Source organism: Dioscorea cayenensis, chromosome 13, assembly GCF_009730915.1.
Source record: "Dioscorea cayenensis subsp. rotundata cultivar TDr96_F1 chromosome 13, TDr96_F1_v2_PseudoChromosome.rev07_lg8_w22 25.fasta, whole genome shotgun sequence".
Taxonomy (NCBI): domain Eukaryota; kingdom Viridiplantae; phylum Streptophyta; class Magnoliopsida; order Dioscoreales; family Dioscoreaceae; genus Dioscorea; species Dioscorea cayenensis.
Window position 1 is genome coordinate 2,390,876 of NC_052483.1, and position 15,465 is coordinate 2,406,340.

The following is a 15,465-nucleotide window of genomic DNA, read 5'->3' on the forward strand; positions in this document are numbered from 1 at the left end:
ATTTATAGTGATTAATTTGTTTTTATGATGTTAAGATTGTTTCATTCATTTGATTATAGAAACTTTGCTTAAATGAAAACAAGTGTTTAATTATGAGCATGTACTCTATAATATTATTATACTATAGTTGTTGGTATAATTTAATGTTAATATTTTATTAATGAAATTTGTAAGACTTGGATGATGTTGAAAAACCAAGTGGTGGTTGTGATTAGGAGCTAATTACTCTTATGTATGTACATAATTATTAATTAATATTAAGTTTTTTTGGCTTGTGATTTCTTTGTAATTTGGATGAAGTCTGAAATAAATGTAATTTATTAATTTCATAAAAAAAATTAAGCTTTTTTTTAGTAACAAATATTAATTAATATACTTTATATGATAAGAGTTTATACCAAGATGTGCATACCTTGTGAAAGCCTGAATATATCTACATAGAAGAACACAAAGTTTTATTTGATTTACCTTCAACCCATTATGTATTAATTATCTAACCATTTATGTATAAAGATGATAAAATAAAACTTCAATTAGCCTCTCATATATGTTTCCATTTCTAATCACTTGATTAATTAATTGTTGGCATCACTTATTAATAATAATAATTATCACTCCATATAATATATATATTGTTATAAACAAATATTTTTAATGGATGCCTACTGTAGCAATTCACTGTAGTAGACCCTGCACATGCGTAGATCGTAGCAGCACGCCCAAGATCATGCTACTATTCCACCAACTGAGGGTATTTTTGGACCGCCGGATCGAATCGATCCCTGACTGCTCATTCAACTCTTAGAACCCCTATAAATACCTCCTCATTTTGTATACTTTGAAATATAGAAAAGATATAGAAAAGAGATAGAGAGAAGAGAAGGAAAAGAGAGAAATAAAAGAAGAAAAAAAAAGAAGAAGTTAATTCTTCAGGGTTTTTGGATTTTTGGTAAATACTTTGGCTCTCTATTCTTATCACTATCTTTACATTTATAACATATATTCTTAACATATATATATATATATATATATATATATATATATATATATATATATATATATATAAATATGATGCCATTAACTATGCCAAATCAAGAAGGCTAGCTGGAGGAGAGGGAATCAGAATCCTCCTCATTTTTATTAGGCAGATATAATATTAATTTAAGACTATTAATTAATTATACTAAAGATTATTTCTCATTTTTAGCCCATACAATCTAGACCACAAATAAATAAATTTAATGGATCTAAAAACATGAATTGATTATATATATTCTAACCACTCATATAACTTCTATATTTGTACGTATTTTAAATATGTATGTACATACGTATGTATGCATGTACTATGGAAAGTAATTAAATCTAAATGCATGTTATGCCACAAAACCATGATATCATGAATTCTTGAAGATATACACACACATATGTATATATATACAAGATCTAGTGATCTATATGATTAATTATTCCAAAATATGAACAGATGTTGGCAAGAGAACTGTTAATGAGAATCTAATTAAAGTTTCAATGAAGGACCATCTCTTTTTCATTATCACTAATGGCATTGAGAAGTGGAGAAAAAGAAGATGCAAAGGTTCAAATGTTGGGTAGTTAGTAATACTAAGCTAAATAAACAATCACTTAGGTTCTTAAAAAGTTGTTTTAAGTGGAACATATAATTAATTTATGGTTTGTTTGAGATACTTTTAACATAAAAGTTAATTACTTATTGAGTAATTGTCGGTTGCTTAGCGCCGCAACTTTAGACTAATATTACTCATGCTAATTGCACAATTAAACATGGTGTTCATCATCATTTGATATGTTAGGTAAGATATAATTAAGTGAGACATAATCAATTAATTAATCCATTACTTAATTAACCTTCCCTTAATTAATTTATCTATTTTAAAACAACTCTTATGATGTTTATTCATAAGCACTTGCACATCATGAATTTACATGATAAACTCACTTCACTTGCATGTGACAAATGTGTTTAATTAAACCTTTGAATAACTCTACACATGATTTTTTTTTTCTTTAATTTTTTTACTTGTTCTGTAGACATATACATGAGTTTTATTATAATAAAGATTAAATATTAAAATATGAAGAATTATTGAAGATGGTGAAAAAGAGAAAGCATGTCTGTGCTGATTACTACTTCCCTGGAACATCTCTTGCTTGCAATGCCATTTACTTTTATTTGAACCAAAGTTTCACCACCTTTCTCATCATCTTTCATAGAGCAATATATTGTACCAAAAAAAAAAAGGAAGGAAAAAAAAACCTATTCTATCATTCTCAACTCTATTGAATATTGTTGAGATGACATCAATCATATATCAGGCTTCATTTCATTCAAATAATGGGAAATATATAAATATATATATGAAAATTTTCAAAATTAAAAAATACCATACCATGCAAACTTGCCATTATATATAGAATGCCTTCATCTCATCTCTTATATTTATTATATTATTTCAAAAAATATATATATACATATAAAGAAATCATCAAGCCATGAACTCCAAAGTGGTCCTCATAACTCCTAAGCTCAAACACCAAACAAACTCACTCCCTCATCTTCTTCTCTTCCTCTCTCTCTCTCTCTCTCTCTCTCTCTTTCTCTCCCATCAAAAGCAACAACCAAATCTCCATTTTTATATATCCACTCCCTCCTTCTCTTGTGCCCCTAAGTCTCATCCTTCTTCTCTCCCATCTCTCCCTCACCACCTTCTCCAAACCCTAATCATGGCTCTAAACACCATCATCATCAACACCACCACCAAAAACAACAACAACAACAAGAACAACAAGAAGGAAGACAAAGAACTCAACTCCATCACCCACTTCTTTTGTGCCATGAAACAACGAAACCCCCGGCGCCGGCGAGCGGCCCTTACCACCTTCTTCAACACCATGCCATACGACACCGTTGATGAGTCCCAAGTCCTAGTCATGAGCAGCCTTTGGAGCATGGCCATGACCAACCCTACCAACCCAGAGCTCCCCTTCTCCGGTGCCCTTCACTGCATGTCTCTTCTCATCAACAAATCCCTTTCCCAACCTTCATGGCTTCTCCTTCACCAAAACATATACATCCCTTACTACGCCGCTCACATCATTGGCTCCTACACCATCAAGTCTTCATCTCTTGCGGAGCTGGCAGTTGACGCCGGCGCTGTTCCCTTTGCTTCTTGAGCTCCTCCGTGGGCGGCTGAGTTGGGTGGAGCAGCGAGTGGCCGCTCGTGCTCTTGGCCATCTTGCTAGCTATGACTCTACGTTCCATGCTGTTGCGTTGCATGGCGAGGAGGTAATCAATTTAGCCATGAAGATATCTACTTCTTGTTTGAAAACAGTGTGCACTGAGTTCATATTAAGTGAAGATAGGAAGAAGTATCATTGTGATCTTTTGACTCGTGGTCTTGGTGGGAAAGAGATGGAGGATAGGAAGGCAGAAGAGTGGGCTAGCCAGCTTCAGTGTTGGTCTCTTTATCTCTTGAGTTGCTTTGCTTTTAAAGATAAGGGTTGTCATTACTTGATATGTAGAGAATTAGGGTTTTTGAGAGAGTTGTGTAGGATGTGGGGAGGGATGGTGAATGGGGAGTCTCCGGCGGGGGTTGGGTTGATGAGGATCTTGTGCCGGAGTTCTGTCGGTCGTGAAGCGATGGCCGGGTGCCCGGAAAGTTGTTCTTAGCTTGTGCAATCTTTCAAGGTCTTCTGATGATTGGCAATACATGGGGAATTGATTGCTTGGTTTTGTTGCTTAAGGATTTAAAGACTAGACTCAGAGTTATGAACATGGCTCTTGATTGTCTTGTTGATTTAGTTGAGCTTAAGAACCTTGGATCAACAAGATACAATGTTGGGAGTACTATCACTAAGGTTTTGTTAATGGATTATCATGATGAAGAAGATGAAGATCATGATAAGATTAATAGTGTTGTTCATAGGTTATGGGAATTGAAAGTGGAGAGGAAGAGAAGAGAAGGGATGATGGTTGAGGAGGAGTTGGTTAAGAGATGGTCATTAGGAGAAGCCCAAGAAAAAGGAAGGGAATGAGAGGTTTTATAGTGGAGAAATAGAAGAAGCTCTAGTTTTATATACACAAGCATTGGAACTTTGTCCTTTGAAGAGGAGGAAGGAGAGAATGATTTTGTATAGCAATAGAGCTCAATGTTGTTTGCTTCTTCAAGATGCCGACGGAGCTGTGAGCGATGCGACAAGAGCGTTGTGCTTATCGTCTCCGGCGAACTCTCATTGCAAGAGCTTGTGGAGAAGGTCACAAGCTTATGACATGAAAGGGATGGCTAAGGAGAGCTTGATGGATTGTATCATGTTTGTGAACTTGTTGGTTGGTGAGAACAGGCCGGAGAAGAAGAAGAGGAAGGTGATCAAGGTGCCGTATTATGCAGCGAGGATGATTAATAAGCAGATGAATGCCGTTGGCCTCTTTGCCGGAGTTGTTTCTGGTGAAGGTGATGATTGTTAATTAGTATATATGTGTGTGTGTGTGTGTGAGTATGTATGTATGTTTCTTCTTACTTAATTTTAGTTTTAAAGTCTTTTGTTTATTAAATTTTTTACTTTTTTTAGGAATCAATATGCAAACCATTGAAGAAAAAGAAGAAGATAATAATAATAATAATAATAATAATAATAAGAAGAAGAAGAAGAAGAAGAAGAAGAAGAAGGAGGAGGAGATGGATAAAGGAAGGCTAGTATATATATTAATACATGGCTTTCTATTTGACTGTATTATAGCTTGCGTTAATGAATTTTCTCTCATTCAAATGTTATACATGAGATTAAGATTAAGGACCACAAGAGCATTATCTTCATATTAATCAAATCTTTGAACTCCTCTTTTCAAAGATCACAAACACTAACCTTATATATATATATATATATATATATATAAATTAATAATTAAGGTCATGTTATCACAGTGTATTGCTTGTATTTCATGGCTCTCTACATGCTTATGTACAAATAAGGTTAAGAAGGACCACAAGACCTCTACTTTCATATTAATGACTTACATATGCATGCATGGCTTGTATTTCATAGTGCTACATATATACAAATGAATTGTATACTTCAAATATATAGAACACAAGAGCACTACATTAATATATATTAATCAAATTCTCATTTTATTCTAAACATAATTAATTATAATATTTTCAAAGTTATCAAGAATCTAAACCCTAATCTTTCCTACAAAAATAAATTCAGATGCCACTTGCCATCTCCTCTCAAAGTGTTTTGATGCCTAACCTAAGTGAAAAATCTTTTGATGGAAAGTGAAGATCTTTATAAAGGAAAGAAGACATGAAAAGTGCCTTCTAAATTTGACTTTTCAACTCTACTTCCTTATAAAATTTATTTAGCTAAAGAATCATGCAACCCCATCACTTATTGCTTCCACTAAACCCTAAATTATTAACACTAAACCCTTAATATAATATACCTCATCTTTACCACCACTTTAAGCATCCTTTAGATTCTACCTTCCATTTTAAATCATCTTTAAACTGTAATTAGTATATATATATATATATAACGAATCATGCATCTTTAATGGGATTATCATTATTATTGCTTATAGATCTTTTTTTTTCTTATATGCCATTGGAAAAATGAAAAGTATTTATAAATCATTCTTATATATTTAGATAGATCTTTAAAGTGTAATTAGTGCATAATTGTTTTTCATTCTTCTTTTTTTATTTATTGTAGAAAAAGCATATATATACAAACATATATATTTAGATAAAATTGTATTGATTTTCAACTATAAAGATATATAAACAAATAAGTTTTTTTACCGTATACATTAGCAACTTCTACATGGGATATGCGAGCAATTATATATCAGTATCTAAGCAAAGTTGTTTTCTTATGTAAAGTTGATCGAGTAGTGTAGATATGCCAATTGTATTAACACTCAAATGAAGAGTCCGTTTGGTTGTCATTGTTTTATTTTTTATTTTTAATTTTGTTTAATTTAAATATTATCATTATCAATTATCAATTTCAATTTTTCATATGATCGTACTAATTATTTTTAACTCATGATTTTTATTCTAAAAAAAAGTAGTATGATATTTACCCATCTAAGCAACACAATATTAAACTAATCTTGATATTTTGAATACTAAGACAATATAGTATGTTCAATTTACATCATATTTCCGTCCATAGATAGGGTATTGACAAGAACAATAAATCCTAATATTGATGTATATAAAATTTTAATTAAGTTCGCTTTATATTTTACATCATACCATTTCATAAATGTTTCTTATTTTATTTATAAAATGTTAGCATATTATGTAAACTAGGGTTTTTTTTTTATAATAACCTATAACAACTTTTACCACTTCAAGCTTTGGTTGCCCTAATGAGGGGAACATGAAGCCCAATGACATGACATGTATTTTGACATGTTAATAAGTGAAAAAGTTTTGGTAACTTGCTTCCCTGCAAGGGCACAAGTAGATGCCTTTTCTTTTTTCCTTTGTTTTATCATATGATGTGTAAAGTCATTGCACTAAATTCTAACAAAACATAATCATCATTCTTTCATTGGAAATTGTCAAATTATTCATGTCCTTATGAAAGCTTGTTTATCTAAAGAACAGAGCACACCTTTCCTTGTATAATTTATTTTTCACAACAATTTTGTTTGTTTGATTGAATAAGTAATAATATACCCAAGAACATTTGGTCTAGTTGTACTGATCCTATTATGAAAAGTGCCTTATAGAGACTTTCATTATCCATGTTTGGAATTAATGCGCTGGACGCGGTGGTGTCAAAAAAAATAAATAAATAATCCCCGGCTATAGGCGCAAATATGCAGACCAATTTTTGCATCACTGAGTGAGTGCTTACTAGCCGAATGATCAATTCCTGGTGATAAGTCATTCATTAATTTTGTATATGTTAGAAAAATAAAAAAATCCACAGGGGAAATCAACAAAGCAAGAAAACAACGCAAATACACAAAATTTATGATGTTCGACAATGTGCCTATGTCCTCAGGAGTGGAGCGATTGTACTTCTCTTATTAACAATCTCTCAACATCCCCTATTGCACTAGCAAATCCTTTACCATTTGCTACCACAATCCGAAATTCCCAATTCCACCGAACCTTTCGGCAACGAATTTTGTAACGGAGTTCATCTTGTCAATAAAACCTCTCTCTGATACCATCGACTGTGTGATTGAAGAAATTGATATGTTGTATAAGATTTGTACCCCTTGCATCTTTAAGTCATACAGCTTTTATGCTTCAGATACAACTTATTTGTCAGAGACTTTTGACATATATTGACTCTCCAATTTTCTCCAGACCTCCATTGGGGACGAGAGATCAATGACTCGATACATAACGTCATTCGCCAAACACAACCAAATAATTGTCACTACTCTTGTTTGTAACTTTATCCAGACCTGGTCTTCCAAACCTTGCCTGGATTCTCCGCCAGAGGGAGCTATGTAAAAGCTGTGCATATGGTGTTCTTGATAGTGCTCCAATGGAGCTCAATGGGGTGTGGCTTAGTGCCCATATATTTTTTAGGTGGTGCTTGCTGCCCTTTGCTGTCTTGGCTTGTAACTCCATATGCTGAGGATGGACTTAGTGGATGTGGAAAGTCTTCCAAAATGGCCAGCTTTAACTTTGTGCATTCCTGGGAAATGGAGCTGGTGTAGCGGCCGTTTGTGAGGCTGTCTCTACCAATACTCTTATAAATCTTGTGAGTTTGCTTGCCTCCTTGTTCTCTTAGGGTGTGTTTGTTTGGCAGGATATAAAACTACATGTAATTGTAATTACAAAAAACTTCAAAATTTGGTGTTTGTTTGGTTGGATTTGAGAATTTGAAAGTAGTTAGAAATGCAGATGGATTTGGTTAGTTTTCAAACTACGTCCAAATTGGCCGTAGTTTAATCTCCCGCATTTGGGATTTCCATGGAAAGTCTCGCACGTGGTGTCACGTGAGACTTTCTAATAAATTTATATATAAATAAAATAAAAATAAAATCATGATATTATTTTATCTTAATAATAAATGGTTACTATTATATTTTTATCAATATAAAAAATTATAAATAGTGTAATATATTTTTTATAATTATAAAAAATAACAATAATTTGTAATGAAGACATAAATTTATATTAAATTAAGCAATTATATGCATAATTATTTTGGTTACTATTAATAACAATTAATTGTGTATTTATAATTAATTAAATTTAATAATGACCAAGGTGGAGTATCCTTAGCAAGGGTGTTTATATCCTACAAATACATCCAACCAAACACATGTTTTCAAAATCGAGATTTACAAATCCTCCCAAACAAACACTAAAAATTTTTGAAATCCAAGCATTTTTCAATTACAGTCAACCAAACACCAAAATTTGACTCTCCTGCATTTTCAACTCCAGAATTTACAACTACACTGTGATTGAAAATCTACTGTATTTTCAACTACATCTAACCAAACGCTACCTTAATTTCCTTTGCGGATTCTCTATTACTTATTTGGTTGTGTCTAGCAGATGACGTTATGTATCGCGTCATGATTCTCTCGTCTCTGGTGGAAGTCTGGAGAAAATTGGATTGTCGATATATATCAAAGTTTCTAACAAATAAGTTGTACCTGAAACAAAAATTTTACAGCCTAAAGATGCAAAATGGTGCAGATCTATTACAACATATCAATATCTTCAATCACACAGTTAGTGGTATCAGAGAAAGATGAATTCCGTTATAAAACTTGATATGAAAAGGTTCGATGGAACTGGAAATTTTAGATTGTGGAAGGTAACGAATTTGCTAGTGTAGATGTTAAAAGATTGTAAATAAGAGGAATACAGTTGTTCCACTCCCAATGATGTAGGCATATTACTGAAACTTGTAAATCTTAAATTTGTGTTGTCTTCTTCCTCTCTTGATTCCTCTATAGATTCTCTATTTTTTGAATAATATAGTTACTATTATCGATAACGAAAATAAAACTATTATCATGTTAAAGAGAACATCAAATGGGATGTTCTTGTCTCGGCCTTATTATTCATAATAAGCTCTATAAATTCAATTAGGCTCAACTCACTTTAACCAAACTTTTTAATTTTTTTCCTACTCTCAACTTTGTTAATGATATAATATCCGAATTAGTTTTTTTTACTTCTCGAACCTCCAAGCATGACAAAGAAAGTAAAAAATATCTATAAAAATCACTAAATTATCAGTAAAAATAACCACCACCAATAAAAATATGATTAAAACATTCACATTTATAAGAAGAAATAATTTATATATTGCTTAAAAAATTACCAATTTTTTAATAAATTCAAAACTTCAATATATTTTAAAAAAATTAAAATTTTAAATTTAATAATAATTTTAGTTAAAAAAAAAACCCACACCCTAAGAACGGTCACATAAGCGCAAACATAATTTTCAACATATATATATCCTCACCACGTATAACTCATCTCTTTAACCGGACATAAACATCTATGTTTAATGGTTGATATTGCAAATAATTTTTATTAAAAAAATAAAATTTTAAATAAATAAACAAAGATTTATAAAATTTAAAAAAAAAAAAATCCACATAATATCCATCTCTCTCTCTTCGTCTTCACGAGGTTCCGAAGGTCCAACAATGGCGGAGAAGCTCAACCTCTCTCTCCCTCTTCGCTTCCCAAACCCTCATCCCTCCAAACCCCTCTTCCAAGATCCTCCTCACCATCTCCCCCAACCTCCTCCTTCCTTTTCCCCTCCTCCCATCACCTCCCCTCCTCCCTCTCTCCGCCGCTCCTCACGCAAGCCCCGTCTCGGCAAAGCCCACGACCCCAACCGCGGCAAGCCCTGGTCCATCTCCCCCGGGTCTCCATCTCCGCCCACCGTGCCCTCCACTCCCTCCTCCACTCCCCTTCCCCTGACCTCCCCTCCTCCCTCTCCTCCCTCCCTCTCCGCTCCCTCATCGACGACCTCGTTGCCATCATCGAAGCACTAGAATTCCACAAGAAACCCGACCTCGCCCTCGCCGTCTTCTCCTGGGCTCGTGAAACCCATGGCGACGCCCGTATTCTCCCATCCCCTATCCTCCCCGCTGCTATCTCCCTCCTCGGCCGCTCCTCCCTCCCCTGACGCCGCTTCCTCCCTCCTCTCCGCTCTCAAATCCACCGGCGCCGTCCCTGATGCCTTCGCCTACACCTCCCTTATCTCCGCCCTCGCCCGCAATCGCCGCTATCGTGACGCCCTCAAGGTGTTCGACGAAATGCGCCTTCAGGAATGCCGGCCTACTATCATCACCTACAACGTTGTCCTGCACGTTTATGGTAAACTTTTCGCTCCTTGGCCTGAAATCACTTCTCTTGTTGATGCTATGAAGAGTGATGGCGTCTCTGCCGATCAGTACACTTATAATACTCTGATTAGCTGCTGTCGTCGCGGGGCACTCCACCAGGAAGCTACTGAGATCTTTGAGGAGATGAAAACTGCGGGCTTTGAGCCTGATAAGGTGACTTATAATTCATTGCTTGATGTTTATGGGAAGTCTCACAGGCATAGAGAAGCAATGGATGTTCTTAGAGAAATGGAGGCAAAGGGATTTCCTCCAAGCATTGTCACATACAACTCTTTGATATCCAGTTATGCAAAAGATGGGATTTTGGATGAGGCATTGGAGCTCAAGGAGCAAATGGAGGCTAAAGGGATTAAACCCGATGTTATTACTTATACGACATTGTTGTCGGGGTTTGAGAAAGCCGGGAAGGATGAGTTTGCTTTGAGAATTGCGGATGAGATGGAGAGGAAGGGGTGCAAGCCGAACTTATGTACTTATAATGCTTTGATTAAGATGTATGGGAACAGGGGGAAGTTTGAGGAGATGATGAAGGTTTTTGAGGAGCTGAGGGATAATGGATATGTGCCTGATATCGTCACTTGGAATTCTTTGTTGTCTGTGTTTGGTCAGAACGGGATGTATTCGGAAGTGTCGGGGGTGTTCAAAGAGATGAAGAGAGCTGGCTTTGTTCCTGAGAGGGATACTTATAATACTCTGATCAGTGCTTATAGCCGGTGTGGTTCGTTTGATCAGGCGATGGAGATTTACAAGACGATGATTACTGCTGGAATTGGGCCTGATCTTTCAACTTATAATGCAGTGTTAGCCGCATTGGCTCGCGGAGGGCTTTGGCAACAGGCGGAGAAGATACTTTGCAGAGATGAAGGATGGCAAATGTAAGCCAAATGAACTTACATACTGCTCATTGCTTCATGGCTATGCAAATGCCAAGGAGGTTAATCGATTGCGCACTTTAGCGGACAAGATATACTCTGGCGAGATTGAACCACGCAACATGCTTTCGAAAAGTCTTGTATTAGCGAGTAGCAAATGCAATCTTTTAGCAGAGGCAGAACGTGCATTCGCATTGCTGAGGAGAAGAGGATGTTCTCTTGACATAACCACATTGAATGCCATGTTATCAATCTACGGGAAGAGGAAGATGACATCAAAGGTTGAAGAAATCCTGAAATTCATGAAAGAAAGAGGCTTTAGTCCTAGTTTAACAACATACAATAGTTTGATTAATATTTATAGTCGATCAGGGGATTGTGAAAGGTCAGAAAAGATTCTTCGGGAGATCAAGCTAAGAGGCGGCCGGCCTGATCTTTACTCCTACAATACTGTAATATATGCATATGGAAGACAGGGACGAATGCAAGATGCGTCGAGGATATTCTCAGAACTACAGGCTTCAGGTCTTACTCCCGATATCGTGACATACAATGTCTTCATTGCAAGCTATGTAACCAATGCAATGTTTGTCGAAGCCGTTGATGTAGTTCGATACATGATCAAGCATGGCTGCAAGCCGAATGAGAGCACATACAACTCCATTGTAGACGGTTTTTGTAAACAGGGGCGGAAAGATGAAGCTGCGGCATTCGTTCGCAATCTCCATCAGCTTCATCCTGGTGTTTCTGAAGCCGAAGAATACAGGTTGTCGGAACGATTGGCGAAAATAAAAATGGAATTCTAAGGAAAGAAACAGCTTCTTGATTTTGTCAGAGCTGAGGATAATATATGTTTTGTATGTATGTGTATACATTCAAAAGACATTGTAGGTAAGCATCTTTTTTGTAATCTATACAGTTGAATGTTCATTGATATTTTGCAAGGGATTCATATATTATTATCAATTAATAATATGAATGAATGATATTGTAAAAGTGAATCAATCAGTTGTGAACATTGATATTTTGCCCAAGCATCCAACATTGCTTGTAAGCCTTCTCTGGAATCTCTACATAAAAGAAAAGTAATGGTTGGTAGACCATGAAATGGTTTTTTAACTTTTTTTTTCCCCCACTTCTTTGTATTATTAAAACAGAAAAGAAAAAAGAGTTCATATTTCTTAAAGAAAAAACAAAGATGTTTTTTTATTAAATTATGGATGAAGATTGTTGGATTCTTTTGCCTAAAGCAAAAGTAGTTTGACACTAGAATTTCAATTTTAGTTTATTTTATTTTATTGGGGACAATTTTCCCATTGGAGAGTGGAAACAAATAATTCATGTAAATTTTGTTATTTTACTTTAAATAATAATTATTTTTATGGTCTTTTCCATTTTTTGACATATCATAATATTTTAATACCTAATGAAATGCCAACTTTTCAACACATGGTAATTAATTAATTTATTTATCAATAGAATCACAAAATGGTTCGATTTAAACATTTTCTACAAGCATTAATAAAATTTATTTTTTTATAGTATTATAAACTTTTATTATTTTTATTTTTAGAAAGACGACAAACGCCGTAACCCAAAAGACGAACACGTTGGGAAACCGCGCTCACCATCGAACCGTGTCGAAGATGGGAATCAATCGAATTAGAGAATCATGCTCGACACTCGACGCAAAGAACCGATGTAAATTCTAATATAATACTATTTATTAATATTATTTGAGGTCAGATTTGAGCATGAAATTTTATGAAAAACAATAATTTCGCTCATCCAAAATTATAGAATAGAAAATAAAATTTAAAAACTTTACAATACAATGTAACTTATGCATCTCTATATTTATTTATTTTTTATTTTTTATTTTTAACAATCTCTTAAATGGTTCTTTTGACAATCCTTGAATGGCTGGCATTAGTATAAAAAATGAAAGAAAAAAAAAATGTATGGCTAATCAAATTCATCTCATCCACAGGAAAGAAATATCACAAATCCAATAAAAACCAAACCACTAAAAAAATAAAAATTTAATCCCAAACTCCAAATAATAATTAAAACTAATATTATTAATAATAAAAAATAATACAACATAAAAAGAATTCCAACGCATGAATCAAATATGTATATGCAATCGAAGGAACTCAATTTATCTATCAACAGAACCCAAATGCTCATCAACAAAAATCAATAATAATAATAAACATTACAACACCAATTCAATCATAAATCCCCAAAATAAATTACAGCTCAATAATTCCACAATAATTTTCATCTCTATGAGATCATCGCAACGGCCAAGATCGCTGCGCCCAGCATCGAGATCAGCGCACTTCCCATCATCCTCATCGCTCCACTCTAAAAATTTATTTATTTTTTAAATAGTCAATTAATTAATTTTAAAATTAATATTTTGATTTAAAAATATGAAAAATAGGAAAGAAGGGAAAAGCGGGGGTGAGCTTACCGTGTCGCTGGCTTCGGCGGGGGAGGCGGGGCCAGGGGAGGAGGCATCGGGGGCGCCGGCGGGAGACTTGGGGACTGCACCGGCGGGAGACGGAGATGGAGTAGAGCCCTTCTTCTTCTTCAATGGCTTCGTCTTGCTCGGCGCTGGGGCGGGGACGTCGGACGGGATTGGGGTGGCAGCAGCGGGGACGGGGGCGGGAGGGGAGCTGACCGGTGCGGGGGTCGGCGGGGAGTGACAGGTGCCGGAGTCGGAGGGGTTTTGGTTGGCGGTGCAGCGACGGGAGCGGGAGTGGGTGGGGTTTTGGTTGGCGGTGCGGCGACGGGAGCGGCGGTGGGTGGGGTTTTGGTCGGTGGTGCGGCAACAGGGGCAGTGACTGGGGCGGCGACGGGGAAACAGGGGGTGGTGGTGGTGGGGGGTTAGAAGGAGGAGAGGAAGTGGGGGAAGGGGTGGTGGGTTTGGATGGAGGGGAAGCGGTGGCGGCTGATGGGGAAGCGGCGGGGGATTGCGCGACGGCGGCGGCGATCGTGAGGGCGAGCATTGCGAACGCGAGAGTGGCTCGTCGGAGATCCATCGATGCTTCGAGAGAGATGGAGTGAAGGAGGAGTGAATGGGGGAGTCACAAGAAGGGGCGGTGAGAATAAATAGGCGAGTGACGCGACCCTACGCGGTTTGGGAGAGTATTGGCCGAACGATTGGATCCAGATGGCAGAGAAGGATGATCGCGAGGTAAAATGGACGGTGGATGTTTGGGGGGTGATGACAGACTGGCAGTGGGACCCGTGAAGAGAGAAGGGGCATGTGAACGTTGGTTCATTGGTTTTCGGGGTTTGGGTTGGCGTTTTGGCGCCACTCGCCACCGTCGTACATGGGACCCACTTTTTCTTTTTGAATTTTTCATTTTTCACCCTCTTTTAATATATATTTCATTTTCCCCTGGTAATTTTGAAAATTTACTTGGGATTGTCAATCATGTGTGTTTTTTAAGAATATGGGTTTTGATTTTTTTTTTTTTTTATTTCTGGTTATTGTAAATTATAATTTTTTTTTAAATATGAAATTTTAATCAACTCTTATTTTTGGTAAAGTTTAAGTAAGATGAAGGTAAAAAATTTTGTTGACCTTGTGAGTGCATTTTACATCTGTATTTATTTTTTATTTAAATTTTATATAGAAATGCTTGTTGCCTGATGTTAAAAAATTATATATTATATAATTTTATTGTAACTTTTTGATGAAGTTGGAAGGGAAAAATGAAAGGTTAGGGTGTTCTAATTTGTGAAAAGAGAAGGGGGTTAAAAGACAATTTTGGATTAAGCCGTAAAAGTACCATTCTTTGTGGAAGAGTAAATCTGATACCTCGTGTCTCACGTCTCTCGTTCTTATTTTGTCACCGAAAATAGACACTCGAGCATATCATTGGTGGGACCATCATGGTCCCCTTCATCTGGTCCTTTTCTCCGGTCTGATTATTCTTTGCAATTAAAAACTTAGTACAAACGGCCGCATAATGATTCAAAATATCAACCCTTAGATATCCTCAAGATCCGTGATTTAACAATCGGACGGGTATAATTTGATTTTCGAGTCTCCAACGGTCAGAAAAAACGTGGACCACTACGCCAGCGCCTGAACGTTGGAATTCAATTGCCAAATAATTTACTTGGAAACGAACGTTGGAGGAAATTAAATTTTAATTTTTCTTCTGACAAAAA

At 35.8% G+C, this 15,465-nt stretch overlaps 2 protein-coding genes and 1 pseudogene across 2 annotated transcripts; 2 read left to right on the forward strand and 1 right to left on the reverse strand.

Moving 5' to 3' along the window:
* Positions 1-2,839: 2,839 nt before the first annotated feature.
* LOC120274845 lies at positions 2,840-4,516 on the forward strand (annotated as a pseudogene).
* A 5,142-nt stretch (positions 4,517-9,658) lies between these two features.
* On the forward strand, positions 9,659-12,217 carry LOC120274844 (pentatricopeptide repeat-containing protein At5g02860). Its single transcript, XM_039281384.1, is given in 4 exon segments — positions 9,659-9,908; positions 9,911-10,172; positions 10,174-11,251; positions 11,253-12,217. Coding segments are annotated over 4 exon segments (2,382 nt in total). The 5' UTR covers positions 9,659-9,694; the 3' UTR covers positions 12,081-12,217.
* Positions 12,218-13,415: 1,198 nt separating this feature from the next.
* LOC120274797 (vegetative cell wall protein gp1-like) lies at positions 13,416-14,388 on the reverse strand. Its single transcript, XM_039281335.1, has 2 exons — positions 13,754-14,388; positions 13,416-13,644 (listed from the first exon to the last, which is right to left on the reverse strand). Exons 1-2 carry the CDS (start codon positions 14,322-14,324, stop codon positions 13,493-13,495), a joined length of 723 nt encoding a protein of 240 aa, XP_039137269.1. The 5' UTR covers positions 14,325-14,388; the 3' UTR covers positions 13,416-13,492.
* Between the last annotated feature and the right edge of the window lie 1,077 nt (positions 14,389-15,465).

Excerpts from the sequence above, each read along its gene's own strand:
- LOC120274797 (XM_039281335.1), bottom strand. The coding sequence starts at position 14,324 with ATGGATCTCCGACGAGCCACTCTCGCGTTCGCAATGCTCGCCCTCACG. Across the intron at positions 13,645-13,753 it reads CCGCCGAAGCCAGCGACACG|AGTGGAGCGATGAGGATGAT; the intron begins GTAAGCTCACCC and ends ATAAATTTTTAG.